This window comes from Prionailurus viverrinus, chromosome B3 (genome assembly GCF_022837055.1).
Source record: "Prionailurus viverrinus isolate Anna chromosome B3, UM_Priviv_1.0, whole genome shotgun sequence".
In the NCBI taxonomy this organism is placed as follows: domain Eukaryota; kingdom Metazoa; phylum Chordata; class Mammalia; order Carnivora; family Felidae; genus Prionailurus; species Prionailurus viverrinus.
This window is the reverse complement of record NC_062566.1, coordinates 35084681-35111919: the sequence shown is the minus strand read 5'-3', so window position 1 is coordinate 35111919 and position 27239 is coordinate 35084681. Positions and strand designations below refer to the sequence as shown.

Here is a 27239-nt window from a genome sequence, read left to right as displayed (position 1 = left end):
AAACACAATCTTCAAAAAGTCCTTCCAGACCTGCTCCTGCCTGAGTGGGAGGTTAATGCATCTTACTTGGTGGTTGATAGAATAGGAAGGGTGGGATCAATCAGGAACTCAGCAGCTCAGGGATAAGTGGTGGTAAGAGATGAGAAATGTGGACACATGAGACAGGTTTAGTGCACTTATGTACTAATCCTACTTAAAATCAGGTTCAGGGAAATGAGTACCTGCTGAATCCAAAATGGTGGCCCAAAATTCCTTTGTTTTGCAAGTTGGGTCATCTTCAGAACTTGATAGCTTGTAAAGGGACACACAGTGTGGATTCTTCTGGTTACTATACTTACTTATAAAGAAGTCACAATGCTAGAGAAAGGAGAAACAATTACTTTTTCCCTCATGGTGCCAGAGCAGGAGTATGGTTAAGAGTCTGATCATTTATGTCCATACATGATGTTAAAGTTAAAACCTTCACTTTTTTTCTTCAGAGAATCAGACTTCTGCAGGCCAATTTCACTGATTTTCACATTACTCAAATGGAGTATTATATGAGCAGAGAGTTTTTTAATTGATAGGAAACCCTTTTCCAACAGGGACTTAATACCTGGCTGATGCAGCAAGAGTGGGAATAGCCACGGTCAGTCAGCCTTGTCACCTCTCCAGGATTTACATAACTGACCACATACAGGTGATGTTCTAAAGGAGAGTCCTTGGTGCCTTCAAAATACACCAGTTTCCTGACTTCATCAACCTGGATCTGCCAAAAAACAACAACAGAAAAACCAGTGCTAGCAGGACCTTGGCAAGGGCCAGTAGTTCAACAAACAATTTCCAATCATTTGAGTCACTCTTTGACTTGCGCCTCTTAAAAAATTTTGCCACAAATGTTAATAAACCTGAGTTGGTTTTGCTTATGACTTATACCTAAGAATACATCTTTCCCGGAAAGAAAAAGGACACTTGACTTGCATGCTATTATTAGAATTTCCTATATGGTAAAAATGTGTGCTTTTCTTAAAATACAGGAGTTATTTCAATAAAACATACCTTATAGGGAAAAAAAATTCCTACATTGCAGGTTAGGCCAACCATTCATACGTACTTAAAAGACTCTAATTGTAGCATCCTGTATTTTTCTCAGTGCAGTATTAATTTAGGCAGTACTTTTTTGGCCTTTTGTACAAACTTGCAGAAGTATTTTATCTATTGGGTTGGGAAATAACTGAACTCAGTTTCAACACTGGTATAGTTTGTAAATAAATGTAGGTAAGATCTTTTTAAGTCTTTATTCAGAACTCAAAAAACTAAGTGCACTCACAGCTGAATTAACTTCATATTCTTCCCAAATTACAGTAAGTGTTTAAATAAATGGCTTTTATTGTCTCTTTAAAAAAATCTACCAGCTTACTCAGTGTTCAATGAAATTCAAATTTTTTAACACAGCAAAGAAAACATGGATACATTTACAAAAGCAAGTATTTTCAAATGCCACATTTTCTCCAGGAAGCTTCTTCATTATCAAACATATTTTAGCATACACAGGAACAGAAACACAGTTGAGATTAAGTAAGCCCATATGAGATATACAGAAAGGATACAAGTGATAGGAAATGCCAGAACAAACATTCATGAAGCTTCACAGGTATGCATTGATCTGTGCAAAACGTTAGGACAGGTTCTGCTCTGGACCTAGCAGCTGGGGGTCAGGCCTTTCAAAACCGAAGAAATAACTGGTTAATTTCTCACCCCCGATTATAATGGTATTTTTCTTTGTTTCATGTAACTACTTTATTCAAGAAAAGTATCAGAATCACTTTGAGGGGTTTGTTAAGCAGAGGGCTGGATCCCACCACCATTATTTCTTTTTTCTTTTCTTTTTTAAATGTTTACTTATTTTTGAGAGACAGAGAGAGACAGACAGAGTGTGCGCGGGGGAGGGGCAGAGAGAGAAGGAGACACAGAATCCAAAGCAGGATCCAGGCTCTGAGTTTCCAGCACGGAGCCCAACGCAGGGCCCAAACTCACGAACCGTGAGATCATGACCTGAGCTGAAGTCGGACACCCAACTGACTGGACCACCCAGGCACCCCTCCCCCATTATTTCTGATTCAGGAGGTCTATGGTGGGCCTGAGAATTTACACTTCTAAAATGTTCCCAGGAGATACTGAGGCTGGGCAGTTGGTCCAAGGACCATACTTTGAGTACCACCTCAATAGTGAGTACATGGGCTTAAAAGTCTGGAAGCATTAGCCAATTACTGCCATTAAATATCTTTGGGTGGGAGGGGCACCTGGGTGACTCAGTTGGTTAAGCATCCAACTTTGGCACACGTCCTGATCTCACGGTTTGGGCCCTGCACTGGGCTCTGTGCTGATAGCTCAGAGCCTGTAGCCTGCTTCAGATTCTGTGTCTCCATCTCCCTCTCTCTGCCCCTCCCTGGCTCATGCTCTGTCTCTCTCTCAGAAAGTGAATAAACATTAAAAAAATAATAATTAAAAAAATCTTTGGGTGAGAACAGGGTCACTGGCAAAAGCAGAGAATGAAGAGGTAACTTAAAAAAATAAAGCAGGGATAGAGGGGAATACAGAAGGGTAAGAAAGAGAGACACAAGCACATTACATAAGTAAGCATGACAAAAAGAAGAAAACTGCTGCACATAATGGCAAGTAGCAGGAAGATGTTTAGGTTGCCCAAATGAGGTTCAGATTTACATAAATACAATTCTGGGGTTTCCTTAAGTATTATCCAACAATTACAAAGCAGGAAGTTTACATCAGTGTAATTTTTTGTTATCAGAACTTGTTATCAGTGGAAATCAAACTTTAATAGTTGCCTATGATATTCTAAAGTTTTTACCAACAAAACCAAATCTGAGATGTGGATCTTCACTTTTTCTCCTTCGTCACATTGGGGACTATGAGTGACTTCTAGAGTAGCCAGTATACCAGTATACATAATCCTTCAATAAATCTCCAAATCAATTTGAGGGAATCATAAGCCTTCACTAAATCCTGGTAGCATGTATCAACTTAACTATGTATCACACCTATAAAGGATGAAGTTCTTAGAGAGCTCATGAAACTGACCACCTAACTGAAAGTTGAAACAAACACAAAATACTGTGAAAAGCAAAAGAATGAGAATTCACCGAAATGATACAGAAAACCGCACGCTGAGAGGAAACAGAGGGTGGATTTTCCCCCTTTTTCCTATCGGTCTACACTCTGTACATAGGTCCATCACTCTTGGCAGGTGGTGGATAAAATTTTACATTTGTGAGATAAACAGGTAAGTAAAAGAGAATCACTACCTCAGAAGTAATAAATGCAATTTTTAATGTAGAAATGACATGAGCGGTCTATAAGAGACACAATCATAATTTTCAAACAATATCCCAACTCACTTTTGCAGACTCAGAAAGTATGGCCCAGCCCTTTCCTTGTTAAGTAGCAACATTATATTTGAAAACACTGACCTTAAGTAACCAGTACACATCTGATACCAGAGCTATAAAATGGGGGAGATTTAGAACTTAACCGAAGATTTTTCCCTTCTAACAACTTGAGTCCTTTAAGTCCCTAATTTAATAGTTTCAAAACATCGGGGTCATATGAAGTTGCACTACTGCTTTTCAGTACCGCATAAACACAGCAGATGTTGACCAAACATATCAGTAGAATAAGAGTACATACATTAGATCCATGCCGGCCAAGAACTTCCCATTCACCACTGGTAATTGCTATTTCCTCTTTGACAGGACACTTGAAATCACCTAAAGATAAACATAATTACAATTCAGCACTCTATCAGACTAGCAAATGACTTACAGAATAAAGAACACTATTCTAAAACTCTTCTTTCCAAAAATGTACATTAAAAAATTCAAGTTACGTCTGGGGTAATAAAATGTTTTGAAACTCAACAGAGGTGGTGAATGCACAACACTGAATGTACTGTTCATTTTCTTTTACTTCTTAATATTTTAATTTTTATTTTTAAAGTAATCTCTAAGGGTGCCTGGGTGGCTCAGTGATTAAGCATCTGACTTTGGCTCAGGTCATGGTCTCACAGTTTGTGGGTTCAAGCCCTAGCGTTGGGCTCTGCGCTGACAGCTCAGAGCTTGGAGCCTGCTTTGGGTTCTCTGTCTCCCTCTCTCTCTGCCCCTCCACCGCTTGCACTCTCTCAAAATAAATAAATAAACATTAAAAATAAATACATACATACCTACATACATGCATACATACATACATGTAATCTCTACACCCAACCTGGGGCTTGAACTCACAACTCTGATATCAAGTGTCACATGCTCTACTGACTGAGCCAGCCAGGCACTCCACCACTGTTTAATTTAAAATGTCTGTTTAAAATGTTTATTTTAAAATGGCTAGTTCAGGGGTGCCTGGGTAGCTCAGTTGATTAAGTGTCCACCTCTTGATTTGGCTCAGGTCAGGAGCTCAGGGTTCACGAGTTCAGGCCCTGTATCGGGCTCTGTGCTGATAGAGCGGAGCCTGCTTGGGATCTTGGTTTCCTTTTCTCTCTCTGTCCCCCACCCCCACCAAGTTGTGCACTCACTCGGTGTCTCAAAATAAATAAACTTATAACCTTAAGATAAAATTAAAAAAAAAAATGGCTAGTTTAATGTTATGTGAACTTCACCTTAAAGTTTATCTATTTATTTTCAGAAAGAGAGAGTGAGAGAATCTCAAGCAGGCTCCATGCTGTCAGCACAGCACCTGACGTGGGGCCAGAACTCACGAACCGTAAGATCCTGACCTTAGCTGAAATCAAGAGCCAGACACTCAACTGATTGAGCCACCAGGCTCCCCTCACCTTAATTTTAAAAAAAGTCTATGGTTAAAAAAAACCCCGCTACAAGTCTTCACAATACTCTGCAATAATAGTGGAAGGATCCATGTAAATCAAATGAAAACAACAAAATAGATTCTGATTACAAAGCCAGAAAAGAATTCAAAAGGATTTGTATTCCTAGACCTTTGATCAGACAAGGAAGTCTAATGGGTTAACAAGGCATTCCTTCTAGAAATGCAACAAAATACTTAAAAAGCCACAGAAGAAAATTTTTAATAGAATTGTTCTTCATCTGCCAAAAAGTAAACTAGGTATAAACACAGTAAATGCCAACATGCCCCACTGTCTTTACAAGATTCTGTCTGGATAGAGAAGACTCTCTCAGTGGCCTAAGGAGGAGGTTCAAAAATGGAAAACCATTCCTGTTTGCCTAGCAGCACTATGGGGAGAGAGACAGCTGGGGACAGGATGAGAAGGTGAGATAGTACAGGGTCTTAACTAGGGTCCTACTAAAGTTAAAAAAGTTGATTTATTTTTTCTTTAGATGCAAAAATTCAACTTAGTACTTTAAACTTTATGACCAGAAAATAAATAGTACTTAACATATATATAACAAATACTAATTATTTCACATTATAGCCACTTTAGAAAGAGGAGGCAGGAGGAAAATAAAAAGGGTATCAAGAAAAAGGAAGACATGGAGCAAGAAAAACTAAGAAAAAAGTAAGGGAAGAGAAAGAAAAGGTAGATAAACGGAGGGACCTAGAAAGACACTGAAAGGGAACAAAGAAGCTAAGCTTCTGAGATGAATGTTAACTGAGGTAATGGTTCTGACATTCTTCAATCAGAGTAAAAAATTTTAAGTTATTAAAATTTTTAATACTTTTTATTACTGTCCCCCAAGTACTATGTTAATTAACTACTATTCAGAGCTCTTTGACCAGTTTTCATCACTAAAATTTCTGGAATTTTGAAAGGGGACTTAATTTATGTAAACAACAGGAGTTGGTAAGAGAAGTTTAAGGAAGACATTCTTCATCTTGGATATACAAGATCTAGTCTGCCTTAAAGAAAATTAGGCTAAGGAAAGGAGCAGGGTCATAGGCAGTATCTATTTTGCTAGTCCTAAGATACAGCTCATTTTCCCCATATTTAAAGGCCACATTGAGAAAAACAACCCACTTTAAAAGTTAGCAAAGGATGTGGGGCATCTGGGTGGCTCAGCTGTTTAAGCGCCTGACTCCTGATTTCAGCTCAGGTCATGAACTCAGTTCAGTTACTGAGTTCCAGCCCCACTTTGGGCTCCCTGCTGACAGTGTGAAGACTGCCTGGGATTCTCCCTCCCTCCCTCTCTCTCTCTCTCCCTCCCTCTCTCTCTCCTGCCCCTCCCACCTTGTGTGCACACACGTGCTCTCTCTCAAAACAAATAAATAAACTTAAAAAAAAAGTTGGCAAAGGATTCAAATAGACATTTCTCCAAAGAAGACAGATAATAACACATGAAAAGAGGCACAATGTTACTGTCATCAGGGAAACGCAAATCAAAGCCACAATGACATACCACTTCATACCCACTAAGGGTGGCTATTACCAAAACAAATAAAACAAACAAAACACACAGAAGATAACAAGTGTTGGCAAGGATGTTGATAAATTGGAACCCTTGTGCACTGCTAATGGGAATGTAAAACGGTGCAGCTGCCAAGGAAAAGAGTATGGTGGTTCCTCAAAAAATTAAAAACAGAACTCCCATAGGATCCCGTAATTTCATTTCTGGAAAAGAACTGAAGGCAGGGTCTCAAACAGATATCTATACACCCACCTTTATAGCAGCATTATTCACAATAGCCAAAATGTGGAAGGAACAAGTGTCTGTGGCTAGATTAATGGAAAACACAATGTGGTCTATACACACCACTGAATTTATTCAGCCTTAAAAAGGAAGGGCGTTCTCACATATGCTATGACATGGATGAGGACATTATGCGATGAGAAATAAGTCAGACATGAAAGGGCAAATACGGTATGATTCCACTTATATGAAGTATCTAGAGCAGTTAAAATCATAGAGACAGAAGGTAGTTGCCAGGGGCTGAGGGGAGGGAGCAATGAGCTGAGCTGTGTATTACTTGTTAGGCAGTTTCAGCTTTGGAAGATGAAAAAAGCTCTGGAGGCAGATGGTAGTTATGGTTGCGTGACAATATGAATATACTTAATGCCACTAAACAGTACCCTTAAATGGTTAAAATGGTAGATTCTGTTATGCACATTTTGCCACAATTTTAAAAAATGGCTATGTTGAGTCAATTAAGTTACAAAGGGCAGTTAAGCATATAACATTACCATAAAGTGCCTACTATTCCAAAACAAACTCTATTATTAAAGTAGAAAATTATAACTCCATTAAAACAAATAAACGGGAAAACTATTAGATAAGCCATTTCACTTTTTCTAGGCTTACATATCCATTCTGTATTACATTCCCCAGAAGGAAAACCATAGCTTTTTATTTATTTATTTTGAGAAAGAGCGTGAGTGGGGGAGGGGCAGAGAGAGACTCCAAAGCAGGCTGGCAGCGGGGTGTGAGGCTCAATCCCATGAACCAGGACTTCATGACCTGAGTCAAAATTGGAAGTTGAGTGCTTAACCAACTGAGCCACCAAGGCACCCCAAACCATCACTTTTGTTAAAAAATTTTTTTACTGTTTATTTATTTTTGAGAGAGGGAGAGAGAGACAGAGCACGAGCGGGGGGAGGGTCAGAGAGAGTGGGAGACACAGAATCCAAAGCAGGTTCCAGGCTCTGAGCTGTCAGCACGAAGCCTGATACGGGGAACACACGAACAGTGAGATAATGACCTGAGTCAAAGTTGGACTTCGACACCCAAAACCATCACTTTTTAGAGAGAAATTACTTCAGCTGACACAATGTTTAGTTTCACTTTGGGCAATATAATTGTATCAATGTGAAGAGCTACAATCATATTGACTTCAGTGTAGATGCAGACAGTATTTTAAAAAATGAGTATGGAGGCAGGGCGCCTGGGTGGCTTAGTTGGTTAAATGTCCAACTTTGGCTCAGGTCATGATCTCACAGTTGTTGAGTTCTTGAGTTTGGTCCCTGCATCAGGCTCTCTGCTGTCAGTGCAGAGCCCACTTTGGATTCTCTGTCTCCCTCTCCACTTACTCTTTCTCTCTCTCTCTCAAAAATAAATACTAAAAAAAAAAAAAAAAAAAAAAGGAAAAAAAAACTAGTATGTAAAAAACAAACCAAGAACAAACTAGTATATAAAAATATCTAATAACCAAATAACATTTTAACAGTAGCTTTTTAACATCTAAATATGACATGGGCTCACTTTAAACAAAAAAATTACAGTCAAAGCAAAAGTAAAAAGCAAAAATAAGTAATTCCATTCCCAGAGATTACCCACTATTAATATATATATATCCATCAAGAACTTTGTTCTGTGTTTTCACATGTGCATGTATTTATATTTGAGTTTAACTTCTGTATTATTTTTCATGTTATTTTTGAGAGAGGGCACGTAAGCAGGGGAGGGGCAGAGAGAGAGAGAGAGAGAGAGAGAGAGAGAGAGAATCTGAAGCAGACTCTGCGCTGTCAGCGCAAAGCCCGACATAGGGCTTGAACCCACGAACCGTGAGATCGTGACCTGAACCAAAGTTGGTCCCTCAGCTGACTGAGCCACCCAGGTGCCACACTTATGTATAAAATTTGATGAAGCAAGTACCGATGCTTACAAAGTATACAAAAGAGACATTACATTACCTTGCCCCTCCCACCTTCTGCCAACATATATATATATTTTTTAAATAAAAAAGGATTTCTTACTTGGGGCAGGCAGCCCACCACTGGATCGTTTATATTTGCTCTCCTTTAAAATGGATGTAATTTTGTATAAATGACGAAAACCTGTTTTGCATTCAGAGGCAAAAATAAATTCAATTTCATCTTCATGACTTTGGGGAAAAACATGAAAGATGTCATGGATCTGTAAAATGAATAGCTGAATTTACTACACACATTAATGAAAATACTGCACAAACAATTCAATTAAGTTAGAGAAAGAAGAATTGATAAATACATTCTGAAATATAAGCAACTGTCAGTGCTGGGGGTAATGTATATTTATGATATAGATTTTGCCTGGGCCCTTCAGATTTATCTCACTTTAGACATAGACTTCCTCCATTGAGAAATAAATGTTTCCAAAAGGTGAAAAAAGAAAAATACGACCAAAAGCTTTTCTCACTCACCATCTCTGTAATCCTTTGAAACTCGGCATGAGGTTTAATTATACAAATCTTATAGAATCTTATTATTCTTTTTTTTTATTTTAAAGATTTTATTTGTTCATGTAATCGCTATACCCAACATGGGGATTGAACTCACAACCAGGAGATCAAAAGTCACATGCTCCACCAACTGAGCCAGCCAGGGGCCCCTTATTACTTACTCTAATTCAAAATCTTACTACTTTTCTTTTCCAAAGAGAAATATTTTAACAGTTGAAGGGTGAATCATATGAAGCCTGTATTCATCCAGGGAGTGATCTGGCTTTATTAATTTTGTATCTTGTTTAAATTTTTGCCACTAAATTGGAAAATTGGTAAATTTTAGTACAGTCTGCCAACTTAGAAGAGAAAGTCTTTTCCAGACCTCTACTGAAGTCCTCCTGAGAAGCACTCATGAGGCTGTTTTCAATACCTCATGTGTCCAGGAAAAGGGGAAATTTGTAGCCAAGGAGATGTCATTTGAATGACATCTACTTTCAATCTATAAGCCATTCCATTCTGGAACCATCATTCCAATTTGAAATGTTCAAACTTAGCAAATAACATTCATGGTTACTTGAATTTTAAAAATTCATTTTGATAGTTTGCTATAAAACTTCACTTGCTTTAGCATTCTGAGAAAATATTTAACCAAGTACAGGAAAACATACATTTATCCAGATGTCTGTTGTTTCTTCATAGATAATCAGTGGCGTCACAGAGTCAGGCACCGACTCGATGAGTCTCTGTCTTTCCATGGCATCATCTTCTACTGGGATAAATAATTCAGGTGAGATCAACACTATCTGTAGGCGAGTTTGGGAGCGATCTAGTAGAATGGACCAAGCACTATTTAAACAAACAAAACAAAAAAGCACCAAAAATAAAGCAGGCTCTCAGAAAATGAATATTCCCTTACTCTCTCCCCTGGTACCCATCAGTTATTTCTGTAATCACATTAAAGAATTGCTTTAAAAGATATTTAAATTATCACCTACAAATGGCCAATTAGAAGTATTAGCTTACTCTATATTTATTTTTTAAAGTTAAGCTTGAATAAAGCTTTTTTTTAAACTGGTTTTCTTTAAACTCCTAAAACCACAACTAGCCTGTGAAATTGTTTTCTCCCTTTAGTGTCACCAATTGCCAGCCTTGTGAAACTCCTGTTGTGTACATTAGGAACTATATGCAACCATCTTCACATGAAACTCTACAAAAATTTTTGCTTAAATTATAAAAAAAAAAAAAAAGAACACACCCTTACATGTGAGTCCTAAAGTCATACAATTTAACCACAAAAAAACATTGAAATCATGAGTGGCTATGTAAGAGAGAGAATTGAAATGCAGTGCCCCTATGCTTATAGGAATAAAAAATCCACAAGGCCACTTAGCTCAGGAAAAATTCTCTGTGCAGAAATAACTACTCTGCAAATTTACATGTGAAGGCATCTCCAACTGAGGGGCAATTTCTAAAGTTCTGGATTCTAAATTATTTGTAAACAAGTGACAATTTAACATACGCACTATTTTCCCTCTGGAGTCCATCCAGCTCTGGCAATATATTCAACTCCTTCAAACAGAATCTCAAAAGGTTGAATCAGTTCCTTATCTATGACATCGATAATCTTTTAAAAAAGAAAAAAAAAAAGGATTCTAGTTACAGAAGACATAGATCAATAACCAGTTTACTAGTCTACTTAAATCATTATCTTTTTTTTTTTTTAATGTTTATTTATTCTTGAGAGAGAGACAGACAGAAACACAGCATGAGTCGGGGAGGGGCAGAGAGAGAGGGAGACCCAGAATCTGAACCAGGCTCCAGGCTCTGAGCTGTAAGCACAGAGCCTGATGCAGGGCTCGAACTCACAAACTGTGAGATCGTGACGTGAGCCGAAGTCGGACTCTTAACCGACTGAGCCATCCAGACGCCCCTTAAATCATTATCTTTAACAGCATGACACTTTTTCAGACTTAAGTATTTAAATAGGCATGAGGGATATGGCAAAACTAGCGGTAAGTTGTGGGTTACCTACACTAGTGTACTCTTTATGTCTAACAAAGTTCTAAGAATGAGAATTAGCGCAGTCTAAAAGTCTTTTCCCATGAGTTTACATTGACAGAGCCCTTGCTAATAAGTGGTAACAATAAGTTTTAATCACTTTAGAGTCTAGTATCAAAGAAAAGTAATAGTTCCTAATTTCCTATATTTTAGCCTAAAATAGGATTTGTGTAATGTATTAATAAAATGGCCCTTAGTAAGCAAATTTTTTCCTTTAAAAATCTAGCCAACACAAAAAGTAAGTTTTTTAAAAAAGGGCAAAGGATCTGAATAGATAGTTCTCCAACGAAGATACACAAATGGCCAATAGGCACATGAAAAGATGCTCAACATCATTAGCTATCAGGAAAATTTAAGTCAATATAACAGTGACATACAATTTCAAACTTACTAGGATGGCTGTAATCAATAAGACGAATAAAAGTGTTGATGAGGATGTGGAGAGATTGGAAACCTCACACAATGGGAATGTAAAATAGTGCAACTACTTGGGGCAAATAGTCTTGCAGTTCCTCAAAGGTTAAACATATAGCTATCGTGTGACTGAACAATTCTGTTTCTAGGTATCTAACCAAGAGAAGTGAAAAACATACACACACATTCATGGTAGCATTATTCCTAACAGTCAAAAGGTGGAAACAGCCTAAATGTCCATAACTGATGAGTAGATAAAGTGTTGGGGCACGTGGCTGGCTCAATTGGAAGAGTGTGCAACTCTCGACGTCAGGGTTCTGAGTCTGAGCTCCATGTTGAGTGTAGAGATTACATGCATACATACATACATAAAAACGTAAAGAAAAAAAGCAAGAAAGTGCTGATACATGGTGCAATACAGTGGAGCTTGAAGACAAAATGCTAAGCAAAAGAAACCAGACTAGATACTATATGATTCCATTTATATGAAGTATCCAGAATAGGCAAATCTACAGACAGAAAGTAGATATACTAGTGGTTACCCAGGGTTAAGGGATGTGGGAAGGTTGGAAGGTGATGATTAAGGGATGTGGGGTTTCTTTTTGGGGTGATGAAAATGTTGCACAATTCTGTGAATACGCTAAAAGCCATTTTAAACTTTAAATGAGTGAACTGAATCACACTTGAATTATATCTCAATAAAGCTATTAAAACAAAGTCTAGCAGAGAAGACTTTTTTAAGTAATCCTCTGGGCATTCAGCTTATAAGAATTTGACTATCCAAATGGAAAGCCCCAGTACAAGAGAAATGTGGGACATCTATCCAACACCCAAGGTAAATCACTAGTCAATACTGCTATTTTAAAAATATTGATCTGGAATTAACAATGGTAAAGAGGAAAAACTTTTGAAAGAGTGGTAAATATGTATATCCCCATATTCCTATCTTGAGAACCAGCAAAAAGTTTTCAAAGCAGAAAATTAGGTCAACCTGAAACTGATGGTCCACAAATGTCTCAGCAAGTTAAACAAGTCCAAAAAATTAAAGAGTGAATCTAAGATATCTACTAGACTGACCAAAGGACACAAAAAGTCAACTCCACATTTTATACTTACCCTTCCTTCAGCATCAATCATTATTTCTGACATCTTAAAGGTGACTTTTGGATTTGCTGTGCCTTTAGAAAGAGATAGAAATGAACAGTAATGCAGATCCAAAATTATTCAAACAAATTTTGCCAGATCAATCCCCTTTACACTTTAAGTCAGGAACTTGGTAGAGTCAGGGCTTTATTGTATAAGAATCTCAGAACTCCATCTCAAATTCATAATTTTCACCATTGGTATATAAAAAAAAAAAGAGGTTAAAAACATCAAGAGTAGGTACGAAATAAAGAAAGGAAATGCTGTATCATTTTGTAATTAAATACTATAAACGGGGTTGCCTGGGTGGCTCAGTTGGTTGAGCATCGCCTCTTGGTTTTGGCTCAGGTCATGATCTCATGGTTGGTGGGACAGAGCCCTGCGTTGGGCTCTGTACTGACTGCATGGAGCCTGCTTGGGATTCTCTCCCCCTGCACTCTCGCCCCTCCCCTGCACTCTCTCTCTCAAAATAAATAAATAAACTTTAAAAAATTGCTATAAACAGCAAAATGGGAAAAAATTACTGATTTATTAAGAACATAATCCCTTAAAAATCTTTATTTCCTAGCAAAGACACCTTTTTATTCATTCCTTGAAGTAACCAACCAGCTTTGTGCACTTCCCAACCTTTGAAAAAAATTTAAAAAAGATCAGCCTGTAATTAAAAAATCTACTTCAGGGGCACCTGGGTGGCTCAGTTGGTTAGGTGGCCAACTCTTGATTGTGGCTCAAGTCATGATCTCGTGTTTCTTGAGTCCGAGCCCTGCACTGGGCTCCACACTGTTATAGTGTGGAGATTCTCTCTCTGTCCCCTCTCTCTGCTCTTCAGTGTGCACACTTTCCCTCAAAATAAATAAATAAACTTAAAAAATTTTTTTAATTTTTCTTCTGTGACACTTAATGAACAACCCACTTTTACTAAGTCTGTAAATGATCAATGTTGACCATACCTTTGGATGACTGCAGAATGAATCTTGTTTGGAAAGCAGAAATGAGTGAATATAAATGCCAATGGAATATAGTACCTGTTTTAGGATAACGGAATGAATCTGCCCTCCTTGTTTCCAACATAGGGGATGTAACATGAATAATTTCCACCTCAGATTCATCATTTTCTTCATACAAAATTCTAAGAATTTTGCTGCCACTGGGAGCTTAAAAGGAATTTAAATATTGTAAATTTAGAAGAACTGTTCCATAGAGTAATCATAACTGACCATTTCCTCTAGTAGTATATTTCCCATAGTGAAAAATAATTTATGTATAAAATATACTGCATTTTGTGTATGAAACGATCACTAGCCTTTGTACTAAGAAGGTGAATTATTGTTAAATCACTTTTGCTGGTTAAGGGTTACTCCTTTTGGAAGGCAAAACCTGAAGATACTTATGTACATATATATATATTTTTTAAATTTTAGGTAGGCTTCATGCCCAATGTGGGGCTTGAACTCATGACCCTGAGATCAAGTCACATGCTCTACAGGCTGGCACCCAGACTGCCAGCCAGGCACCCCTGTACATATACATCTTTAAACAGCAAAGGGGTGCCTCGGTGGTTCGGTTAAGCATCCTATTCTTGATCTCTGCTCAGGTCTTGATCTCAGGGTCGTGAGTTCAAGTCCCAAGTTGGGCTCCATGCTGGGTTCCATGCTAGGGGTGGAGCCTACTTTAAAAAATTAAAAAAATTAAAAAAAAAAAAAAACAGCAGAAACACATTTGTGAAGGTCTTCAGTCCCTGCGTACCTTAAAATGCATTCCTTATTGAAAAGTGAATTACTTAATTATAACATTTCCTTTGATAAAATAGATGCAACTTAAAAAGTCTAGTTTTCTCTTAATAGTTACTCTAATTCATGTAAAATCTTGTTCTAACAAACACAATTATGGCAAACATTTTACATATTAAAATTAAATGTCCAAATCTAAGACATGGCTTAAAAATAAGTATTTTTAATAGTCCCTTAGAGAAGTGTTTAAAATACGAGCTGCTAGGATTCTCCTTCAGTGCAGCATGAGACTCTTGATCTTGGGGTTGTGAGTTCAAGCCCCACTTTGGGTGTAAAACTTACTTAAAAAAAAAAAAAACAAAAGCTGGCTGCAAATAATTACTAGGTCATGAAATGTATTAATGGGTAATAACCAGCATTTAAAATGTATAATGAACAAAAAAAACACAATATAAGAGTACCTTTCACATAAGGATAAATATTGCTCCATGAAATTTGTTTTCAGTTTTTGTATGTAATACATATATGAATTGTTAGGCTAGAATGTAAAGCAAATTTCTAAGTGGATCAAGGACAAAAAAATCTGAAAGCCACTGCTTCACGAGCTCTGCTTCTCGGGCAGTAAACACTTGTGAATTCACCCAGAAAAAGGAGGAATTTGTGTCCTTTTTTCTGATCCATTCATACACTAATTTGGTCATACGCTCACGTAGACTCTCTAGTCAATCCTACATTTTTATAACAATGCATTCAGGTGTAGTATTTTTTATTTTTCCACCAATGTTGCCAGCAAGATCAGCTTCTAGAAGAAAAAGTGGTAAAGAGTTGAAGGACCTGAGGTACTGAACTGCAATGGAATTATTTTTATTAGAATTCATTATGGTGGGATATAGCCTGTATATTTTAAATAACTACTGGTAGGATCCAATTTTCAAGACTTCACAAGCTACTATTTAGGACTCAGAATCTATGCACTTAACTAACTGGGAGTTAAATCTCATAATACTTTGATTTATAATATTTTGAACTCCCTTACTTGTTTCAGCTTCTGGACACCACCAGTAGCCAGAGTATCTATCAAATTCTTCTTGAAGAACAAAGGTAGCAACTCCAGCTGATCTGGGATCTTCTTCCATGTTGGCTAGCTCTAGACAAACATAAAAGACAAAATCACCACAGGAAATTCTCTATCTTTTCATAGATACTAAGCACAATGATTTAGTTTATTGTGAAATGCAGCTGTAGTACAGTGGTGAACTCTGGAACTAAATGGACTGGATTTAAATCTGAGCTCCATCATTTACTAACTGACTGACCTTGGATAAATCACCCAATCTCATTCACCGCAGTGTCCCATTTGTAAATGGGGTTGTTAGAATTAAATGAGTTAATTCACATAAAGCACTTAGAACAAAGCCTGAGCCAGAACATAAATGTTGGTTATTTCCCCATTTAGCTGGGGTCATAGGAAACAAGAATACATGTAGAGTGTCACAGTGATTTGTATCTTCTACACAGAAAAGTCCAACTTTAGACCTAGAATGGCTCCTACAGATCAGGTAATTCATCACTCTTCCTCCCCTTCTTCCATTCAACCAGAACATCTCAGCTTTCATCTGTTTTACACTTTCCAGCAAATAGTTTACAGCATATAATTTGAAGGGAACTCCTGCTTTAAAACTAAACCCCCCAATGGGGTGCCTGGGTGGCTCAGTTGGGTAAGCATGCAACTTTGGCTCAGGTCATGATCTTGTAGTCCGTGAGTCTGAGCCCCACATTGGACTCTTTGCTATCAGCACAGAGCCTGCTTTGGATCCTTTGTTTCCCTCTCTCTCTGCCCCTCCCCCACTGGTTCAATAAATAAATAAATAAAACCTCCCCAAACCATGAAGCCATAATTTTTAAAGATTTCATGACATGGAGAAATGTTTACAATGTAATTGAATTTTAAAAAGCCATATTACTAAATGGCATGTACACTATAATTTCATTTTAAAAATGTTAAACATATATTTATTTTTATTTATTTGAGAGAGAGAGAGAGAGCGAGAGAAAGAACCTCAAGCAGACTCCATGCTCAGTGTGGAGCCCAACACAGGGCTTGATCCCATGACCTGAGTTGAAATCAAGAGTTGGACTGAGCTGACTGAGCCACCCAGGCACTCCCCAACACTTTATTTCTTAATTTTTTTAAATGTTTATTCATTTTTGAGACAGAGAGAGACAAAGCATGAGCAGGGGAGGGGCAGAGAGAGAGAGGAAGACACAGAATCTGAAGCAGGCTTCAGGCTCTGAGCTGTCAGCACAGAGCCTGATGCAGGGTTCAAACTCATGAACCATGAGATCGTGACCTGAGCCGAAGTCGGATGCTTAAACCAACTGAGCCACCCAGGCACCCCATCCCCAATATTTTAAAATGCTTGTTTCCGGGTAGTTGAACATTTGACTCTTGATTTCGGCTCAGGTCATGATCCCAGGGTGGCAGGATAGAGCCCCTTGTCGGTCTCTGCACTGGGCGTAGAGCCTGCTTGAGATTCTCTCTTTCTCTCCCCATCTGCCCCTCTCCCCAGCCTGCGCTCTCTCTCTTAAAAAAAAAAAAAAAATGTTGGGGATATAAATCAAAATGTGGTTCTCTCCAAGTAATGAGACAGACTATGGACAAGCATTTTTTAAATTGCTTTATAATTTACAAAATCTTAGGTATATATATTTGTGATAAGTGTATACACTTGTGTAACCACACCTCATCAAGACAGAATATTTCCAACACCTAGAATGTATTTTCATGTCTCTTCTCAGTCAATGCCCATTATCACCCCAGAAGCAACCAATGATCTGATTTCTATCATCATAGGTTAGTTCTGCATATTCTAAAATATCACATAAGTGAACTCATACTTTGCTTTTTGAAATTCATCAATGTTGTTACACATATCAATAATTCACTTCTGTTAATTGCTGGGTAGTATTCCATAGTATATCACAGTTCCTTTATCCATTCACCTGTTAATGGGTTATCTGGGCTACTTCTAGTTATTGGCAACTATGAATAAAGATGTTAATCTTTCTTGTATAGGGATCTTTGTGGGTGTATGCTTTCATTTCTCTTGAATCAGGACCCAGGAGTGGAATGCCTGGGTAGTATGGTAAGTGTCCATAAGAAACTGCCACAGTTTTCCAAAGTACTTGTATTATTTTATATTCTTACTAGCAATGGATGAAAGTTCCTTTCTAGTATTTGTGTTCAGAATTAATCTTTTTCACTTTAGCCAGTCTAATAAGTGTATGGTAATACCTCATAGTGATTTCAATATTATAAACCAGTTTCAATGTATTTTTTTTGCTTATCTGTATTTTCTATATATTGTCTGAAACAAATATGCAAAATGAACCCATAATCCACTACCCAAAAATTTGAGTCCAGAAGTGTTTGGAACTCAGAATTTGGGTGATTTTTCATATATATTATATATATCTACCATAAAATTATATAACATCTCCAGCAGGGGAATCAAATACCCTGTAACTGAATACACCAATATTCCTACAGCAAACTTATGAATAGACACACTAAGTAGGATTAAGATTATAAATATCCTCAGGTCAGTTCAGGTCAGATTTTGCCACCAAATGAGTTTTAGCACCAAGCCAGTGAAAAGTAAGCTCAGTTTTTAAGAGTTTTTTGAATTTTGGAGTGAATGATATAGCCAAAACCAGTGTTCAGTTTTCCTGGATCTTTAAACTACCCCAAAGGTGTATCCACGCTACTGTGTCATATTTTGTTCCCTTTAGATGTGAGAACAGGTACCACTCATTTTTATCTCCCTTTCACTGACTACAGACCTCAATTATTAAGAGTTATTTATTAAATGAATAAAAGCTATCGCTTTGTTCGTCTGATACATCATTTGATAGTAGAGGCTGGTACTGTATTACTTTAACATTCCTTTATCATACCAGGCAGAAAATAAACACATGCACTTGCTCATTGACTAAACTCACCTACAAGCAGACTTTCACTTGGAAACTTATTGTGAATAAGAGGAGTAAGAGTGAAGACACTTACTTTGTATTTACTTTTCTATTTAAACTAACACACTGCACTTACCATGTATCAGACACCATCCTAAGCACTTCACAAATATTAACTCATTAAAACCTCCTAACAGCACTATAATGACCTGCCTTTTTAGATATGGAAACTGAGAGGTTAAATAACTTACTCAAGGTCACAGAACTAAAAACTGGTAGATCTGGAACTCAAACTCAGCTCTCTGGTTCTAGACTATATCTTTAACTAGTACACTAATCTTGAAAATGATAAACATATCACAACCTACATGCACAGAAAGGAAAAATAATAAAAACAATACTATAGCATCACACAGGGCTCCGGTGCTCTCTACTTTACATTCTGTCAATCCTCACCATAATCCTGTGTGGAAAACAATTCTACAGAAGAAAAAATAGACTTAAAAAATTCCTTAATTCTATCAGTTACTGTCAGAACTTTGTAATCCCAGACTCAAGTACAATAACTAGTATGTAGTGAGTGTTCAATGTCTGTTGAAAGCATGAACAAATGGCTAGGATTTCCAACCCAGATTTACGAATCACCGACCTAATCCTTCCATTGCCACTAGTAGCTGTTCTGATTCCCGGACTCCAAATGGAGACCCATGAAACACCAAAACATGTACTTTTCACTTAAAAACTTCCCTACTCCACCCCCTTTTAACTGATGTTCTAGTTTTAGATCACTAAACCTAGATCATTTCAACAGTCAACTTTTGGTGTTCCTGTCTCTAGTCCTGTGCTTTTCAAATATAACTTTCACAAAGTATCCAAAACAATTTATCTATCATATGACTCTGCCCATACCACCCAATTGATAAAAATGTTTCAGTGGATGCCCATATCATTCTGGAGACCCTGTCGATTTACACGAGATACAGGTTACCCCTGTCTTGGCTCTTTTTATCTGCCAGCCTTACTTTTCCCTTCTTCTTGACTCATACCTTACACTTTAGGAACCATCAGATTGCTTTAACTCCTCACAAACATCACTTTCTGCATCAAGACCTTTCTCATGTGGTCCCCTCACCTGGAGTGTACAGGCTAATGTGTACTCGTATCTAAGATGAGTTTAGGTGCCAGTTAGGTGTCGTCTCTTCTGGGAAGCCCTTCCTGAACACCACCCTCACTGATGCTCTTATAACACCCTATGTTTGCTTATCACTGTTTTATCATTCATGTAGTTTCCTTGAGGGCCTGGGTTGTGTCTTATTCAACTCTGTATTCTTAGTTCCTGCCGCATTACCTGGCACACAGGAACTTAATGTATTTTTCTTGACTGAATAGTTAGAACAGGTTTCTTGACTCCTAATTCAGTGTTCTTTCTACCAATGTAAATTGTTCAGGAAAAGGCTTCTTCTATAACACTGATTATCCTAATAATGAAAAAAATATTTGTTGTCAATACACTATTGTATTCTAAAATAATTTATTAAGAAAGATGCCCAGGGACGCCTGGGTGGCTCAGTTAAGCATCCAACTCGATTTCAGCTCAGGTCATGATCTCATGGTTCATGAGTTCAAGCCCCATGTCAGGCTCCACACTGACAGTGCAGAGCCTGCGTGGGATTCTGTGTCTTTCTCTCCTTCTGCCCCTCGCCTGCTCACTCCCTCTCTCTCAAAATAAATAAATAAACATTAAAAAAAAAAAAAAAGATGCCCAATAAATCAGATTTGTGAACATTAGCTTAAGCAAGAGTTGAACAAATGAATTTTTAAAATTTTATTTATTATTATTTTTTAATGTTTTATTTATTGGGGCTCCTGGGTGGCTTAGTCGGTTAGGCGTCCGACTTCAGCTCAGGTCACGTTCTCAAGGTTCGTGAGTTTGAGCCCTGCTTCTGGCTCTGTGCTGACAGCTCAGAGCCTGTAGCCTGCTTCAGATTCTGTGTCTCCCCCTCTCTCTGCCCCTCCCCCACTCACGCTCTATCTCTCTCCATCTCTCAAAAATGAATAAATGTTAAAAAAAATTTTTTTTAATGTTTTATTTATTTGGTGGAGGGAGGGGCAAAGAGAGGGGGACAGAGGATCCAAAGTGGGCTCTGTGCTGACCGGCTGACAGCAGCGAGCCTGATGTGGGGCTTGAACTCAAGAACCATGAGATCATGACCTGAGCTGAAGTCGGACACTCAACAGACTGAGCCACCCCGGCACCCCTGAACAAATGTTTCACTATGAAACTTACTAACTTTAAGTTGTTTCATGTGTTCAAAGAAAAAGCAATACACTATTTCCCATATTTCATTTGTATGAAAGCTTTAGAGGAAAACATTCACATCTTTAGAGGAAAACAAAGCACATCTGTGCTTTGAGTAGCGCTTAGTATTACTATAATCACTTAATGAAAATTAAATATTTCCATAATACACACAGTTCTACAAAGTGTTGTTTTTCCTATTATGACAAAATAACTAAGTAGCCTCTCCAAAAGGGGGAGATAAATTTTTGGTGCATATTAGGTCTTTGTTTCCCAAAAACAAGATTAATTTTTTAAATTGAAATTTGATTTTAATGAGAACCATTTTGGGGTAATGCTGGCAGTCTTATTAAGCTAAAGGAACAATCGTGTCAGAGGCATTACTGTTGTGCTTTCTGAAAATGAACATTCAAACAAGGTAGCGTTTTGCATGTGGTAAGTACTATGTATCCTCTGTACTTTTTTATTAATTTTAAAGATTTGAATTTAAAATATGAAGGCCAGCCACCTTGCCTCCATTTCATAAAGTAAGCAAGAGCAAAATTTTAAAAATATTTTTCAGAAAAGCAGATTTGTAGAACTATGTGTTACCATTGTGCACATAGGTGAGCCTTCTTTCTTCTCTGGTTACAATGTTGGATATCCAAATATCATTGCTGTGTATAAAAGCAATCCAGTCTGGATCAGCCGGGCATAATTTAGGATCCATACGAATGTTGGGACAACTAGTCTCTACTAAATTTGGCCGTAAGGGTTGTTGCTAGAAAAGAAAAAACATTTTTAGGAAAGTATCAGGCTGATATATACATACTCATTTGCCAACACCTTTCAATGAAAAAGAATTCCAAGTAAAATGTCAACTATGATAATTGCTCCTCAGAAAAATTCACTTTTGGGGCGCCTGGGTGGCTCAGTCGGTTGGGCAGCTGACTTCGGCTCAGGTCATGATCTCACAGCTCATGAGTTTGAGCCCCACGTCAGGCTCTGTGCTGACAGCTCAGAGCCCAGAGCCTGCTTCAGATTCTGTGTCTCCCTCTCTCTCTACCCCTCCCATGCTCACGCTGTCTGTCTCTTTCTCTCTCTCTCAAAAATAAATAAACATTAAAAAAAATTTATAAAAAAGAAAAATACACTTTTGCGTTCCTTAACTTCTAAGGACAGACTCATTTTTTTTTTACTATAAATTAGAAAGCTAAGGGTAATAGGACAGTAAAGACAATATAAGGGCACTTCATAAATTTTGCTGTCCATACCTGTTTAATGGAGTAATTATTGTTTGTTAAATACTTTTATTAAGCACTTATTTATTGAATATTTATTAAATATTTCAAATTAATTTTACCAATATAAAACAGTTTGCTCAAAAAAATACAACAAAAGCCAGAATCATACAATTTTAACAAAAGGTCTAATACCATGTAAAAAATTGTCTGGACTAAAACCAAACATTTAAAAACCACTTATTAAGATGAATTAAGCTGGGGTGCCTGGGTGGCGCAGTCAGGTCGGCTCTGGTTATGATCTCATGATTCAGGAGTTCAAGCCCCGCATCGGGCTCTGTGCTGATGATGCAGAGCCTGCTTAGGATTCTGTCTCTCCTCTCCTCCTCTCTGCCCCTCCCTTGCTTGTGGTGTCTCTCTCTCAAAATAAATAAACAGAACTTAAAAAAAAAAATGAATTAAGCTTTTAGGGGAACCAAAAATAGATTGCCTTGTGATAACATTATCTTCCAAGATCCCCCTCAGCGTTTACTCAGAAAATGGGCATTGCCCTTTACCATATCTTCCTATAGAGCAAGTGTCTTTAGCTTTTAAAAAATTGCATATTAATGTCAGTGTAAAAAGGATTAACTCCTAACACCGGAAACTAATGCCCATTTACCTTGTTTTCTTCACTATTAAATTTTTCACTTGGTGGGTAAATACAATTTTTTGGTTTAATTACCTTCCTGATTTGGATGCAAACAGCCTTTAGGCTTTAACAGATTTAACAAGTAGTAACACCAACTTACAGTAAATCCTTGTGGCCCTCCATCTTTTACATGATAAATTCCACTACCAGCTTGAAAGAGAAATGTTCCACTTCCTTGGTGATAATCATAAGAAGCAATTCCAACGGTTCCAATGCGTTTTCTTTCTCTTAATAGTTCTTCTTCTCGAGAATACATTCCATAGTCCAGTGTTGCCTAATGCAAAAGGAAAGAGAAGTCACCTATTCGGTCTTCTGAAAGCTTGCTTTTTGCTTTTAGCAAAAACTTTCCACTGAAATCCTAGTATCTCCCATACTATTGAGTCTACACGTTGAGGGGGTCTAAAATGTGTCAGCAACTTTAAGCAAACTAATTCCAAGAAGTCTGTGGAAAGATTTCCTGGTAAAGGATCTCTAGATGATTACTGCATACATTAGAGAACAAGAATTGTCTTATCACCTTGGCTTGGCATTCTAGATCTTCTACAACCTAACTGAGCAGTGATGCACGTAGTTAAGAGCACAGACTGTGAAACCAAGTGGTTTGAATCTAGGCTTTGACCCTCAATAGAAGTCTGACTTTGGGAAGTGGCTTAATTTCTTCAAAAGTAATTTTCCTCACTTTTAAAATAGTTTTGTTATCATCTACTTTGGCTTTGTGAAGATTAATTTAGATAAAACATATCAAGTGTTTAATACAATGATTGGCATAGAGTTAAGTTCTCAAGTATCAGCTGTCATTAATACTTTTCCAACACATCTATTAATACCCTTCTAATAAAATCCTAGATTAGGCTTGTCACATCACTGACATAAAACCCAACATATGAGGTTCTGCCTCCTGGCCCTTGTTCCACTGTCCTCCTTTGAAAGGCTATTTTTCTTTCATCCAAGTTTTACCATTATCCCAAAACCTTACCTCTAATTTAACCTTGGCAAGGAAATTTTCCTGATCCACTATGGGGTACAGGGATTTCTTCTGTGAAACTGATATAAGAGTTACTACCTCTTTTACTTATTTGGCCATGGTACTGTTTTTCACTTTTTTTTTTCAGTATTTCTGACCAGAAATAGTTAAAACAAACAAACAAACAAACAACTTAAGACCAGAATCTGTGTCATTTCATTTTCCTACCTGCACGATCTGTTAAAATCTCTCTCAAAGACCGTCTGTAACTAATGATTGATAATGATAATAATTTCCTAAGCTAGAAATACTATTTGATAGAGGTATAAAATTTAAAAAGGAATATAAAGAAAACAAATTTAGTAAGTGCTAACAAAAAAATTACATCCACATTTTCCCTAAGAGCTCTTTATACTTTATTTGATTATGATAAATAAGGAAAGCAGACATGGTTTCTGCTATCAAAGAGTGATACCTTAAAAAGGAATCTAGATTGAGTTTATTGGCAGGAATGCATCACTCCAAAACTAAGCTAGCACAATAAGAGTAAACATTGCTCAAGGATGGCAAATACATGTGTGTACTTGCAAATCTAAAACAAGGTTAGGTGAGGTTAAAAATGAAACACCCTGGGAATCTTGCTAAAAACCCATCTAGTTTTTTGTATTCTTTGTATCTATCACTTTTTAGTGAATATTTAATTACATATATATACATTCGTACCTGTGTGTGTTAGACTCTAAAAGAAAAAACTAGCAAATTCAATGAACATATAGTTTTATTAATTCTGATCTCTTTGTTTTAAATATCTGTTAAAACTGTTTCCATTGAAGCCTAGAGCAATTCTGAGAATATGATCATATTTTAATTTCTCCCTTCCTATTCTCCCTGAATGTCACTAGATGTGGGCCATATTTAATATATCTTAAAGTTTAAGATATATTAAACTTTGTCACATATTCCAAAGAGGTCACATATTCCAAAAGTTGTCACATATTCCAAAGAGGTCAGAGATTTAAATGTTAAAAATGAAACCAACTTCCGCTTTTAGCCAAGATGGAGTAACAGGGACTAGGCTTATCCTCCCACCTGAAACAACTGAAAAACTGAGCAAAATATATGAAATAATGTTTTTAAGACACTGGACATTAGACAACAAAGGACAGTGATCTCTGAGAAATGGGAACCAAATGAGGTGAGCATTACAGTTGTCCCAGCTAACTGCTCTGACAGTTTACAGATGTTGGCACAAGAAGGGTTAGTCAATGGATCAAAGAAGAAATCACAAAGGAAATCAGAAAATACTTTGAGATAAATGAAAACACTGTATCAAAACTTAAAGCATGCAGCAAAAGCAGTGCTGAGAGGGAAATTTGTAACTCTAAGTATCTGCATTAAAAAAGAGATCTGGGGCACCTGGGTGGCTCTTGATTTTGGTCCAGGTCATGATCTCATGTTTTGTGGGATCGAGCCCCGCACTGGACTCTGTGCGGACATCGTGGAGCCTACTTGCTCTCTCTTTCCCTCTCTCTGCCACTCCCCTGCTCACATACACATGTGCCCACTCTCTCTAAATAAATAAATAAACATTAAAAAAATTAAACTTAAAAAAGAGAGAGAGAGAGATCGGGGCATCTACTGGCTCAGTAGAGCATGCAACTCTTGATCTCAGGGTTGTAGGTTCAAGCTCCATGTTGGGTATAGAGTTACTTAACAATAAAAATATTAAAAGAGAGACAGAGAGAGAGAGAGAGAGAGATCTGAAATCAATAACCTATCTTCCACCTTAAGACACTAGAAAGAAAGAGCAAACTAAATCCAAAGCAAGCAGAAGTGAGAAAATATTCTAAAATAAACTGGAAATAAAATACAGAATAGAAAAACAACAAAGCCTAACGAACCAAAAGTTGGTTATTTGAAAAGATCAAATTTGGCTAAAATGAGGAAAGGTCATTTCGAATGATCTTAAAGAGATTAAAAAAAAAAAAGATTATGAGGGAACAATATAAACAATTCTATGCCAACAAATTCAATAATGTAGGTGAAATGACTGAACTCCTAGAAACACAAAGCATCAAAAGTGACTCAAGAAGAAACAAAATCTGGGAACGTAAGCTGGTGCAGCCACTCTGGAAAACAGTATGGAGGTTCCTCAAAAAACTAAAAATAGAACAACCCTACAACCCAGCAATTGCACTACTAGGCATTTATCCAAGGGATACAGGTGTGTGGTTTCGAAGGGACACATGCACCCCCATGTTTATAGCAGCACTATCCACAAAAGCCAAAGTATGAAAAGCGCCCAAATATCCATCGATGGATGAACAGATAAAGAAGATATGGTATATATATATACAATGGAATATTACTCGGCAATCAAAAAGAATGAAATCTTGCCATTTGCAACTACGTGGATGGAACTGGAGGGTATCATGCTAAGTGAAATTAGTCAGAGAAAGACAAAAATCATATGACTTCACTCATATGAGGACTTTTAAGAGACAAAACAGATGAACATAAGGGAAGGGAAACAAAAGTAATATAAAAACAGGGAGGGGGACAAAACAGAAGAGACTTATAAATATGGAGAACAAACTGAGAGTTGATGGAGGGGCTGTGGGAGGGGGGGATGGGCTAAATGGGTAAGGGACACTAAGGAATCTACTCCTGAAATCATTGTTGTACTATACGCTAACTAATTTGGATGTAAATTTAAAAAAATAAAAAATAAAATAAAAAAATAAAAGCAAGAGAAATAATTAGAAGCAAAAAAAAAAAAAAAAAAGAAGAAGAAGAAGAAGAAACAGAAAATCTAAACAGACCTCTAATGAGTACAGATTAGGTCAGGATTCAAAAAACTACCCACAAAAAGCCCAGGACTAGATGGCTTTACTGATGAGTTCTACAGAAAGAATGAATACCCATCCTTCTCAAACTCTTGGACGAAACACTTTCCAACTCATTTAATGAAGTGAGTATTACCCTGACATCAAAACCAGACCAAGACATCACACACAAAAAAAATAAATAAAACTACAGACTAACATGCCCTAGGACTATAGATGCAAAAATCCTCAATAAAATACTGGCAAACTGAATATAGCAGAATATTAAAAGAATTATATATGAACAGGTGGGATTTATCCCAGGAATGTAAGCTTGGTTCAACATATAAAAACCAATCAATGATATTAATACAATAACAAGGGAAAAAGTGATCTTCTCAATAGACACAGAAAAATCCTTTGACAAAAGCTAACACCATTTCATGATAAGTGTTCAACAAATTAGGAATAGAAGGGACATTCTTCAATCTGATAAAGGGCATCTATAAAAAATCCATAGCTAAATCAGTCTCAAAGGGAAAAACCACAAGTTTTCTCCTCAAGATCAGGAAAAAGAAACGATGTCTGCTTTTACCACCACTATTTAACAGGTACTAGAGGTTCTAGCTAGGGTTAGAAAGGAAGAAGAAAAACATCTCTATTTAGAGATGACATGATGTTATATGTGAAAAACCCCAAAACAACCTACAAAAAGTATTAGAGCTAATAAATGACGTCAGCAAAGTTACAGAATACAAGATTGATATACAAATATCAGCTGCATTTCTGTACACTAGTAATGAACAGTATGAACATGAATT

General features: G+C 37.2%; 1 protein-coding gene across 5 annotated transcripts in view; it reads right to left on the bottom strand.

Annotated features, from left to right (window-relative positions):
• DPP8 (dipeptidyl peptidase 8) overlaps positions 1 to 27239 on the bottom strand; it is a 72948-nt gene that overhangs the window by 18841 nt on the left and 26868 nt on the right. For all 5 annotated transcript variants that reach the window (XR_007152918.1, XR_007152919.1, XM_047862339.1 and 2 more), the window contains 11 exons: positions 22730 to 22903; positions 21310 to 21478; positions 15484 to 15594; positions 13743 to 13871; positions 12691 to 12752; positions 10626 to 10726; positions 9771 to 9948; positions 8657 to 8816; positions 3685 to 3764; positions 596 to 748; positions 222 to 357 (listed from right to left, as the gene is read on the bottom strand). Coding sequence is in view for 3 of the 5 variants with exons in the window: in XM_047862339.1 (XP_047718295.1) it covers positions 222 to 357; positions 596 to 748; positions 3685 to 3764; positions 8657 to 8816; positions 9771 to 9948; positions 10626 to 10726; positions 12691 to 12752; positions 13743 to 13871; positions 15484 to 15594; positions 21310 to 21478; positions 22730 to 22903 (1453 nt within the window). In the remaining 2 variants the exon portion in view is untranslated. The remainder of the gene's footprint in view (positions 1 to 221; positions 358 to 595; positions 749 to 3684; positions 3765 to 8656; positions 8817 to 9770; positions 9949 to 10625; positions 10727 to 12690; positions 12753 to 13742; positions 13872 to 15483; positions 15595 to 21309; positions 21479 to 22729; positions 22904 to 27239) is intronic.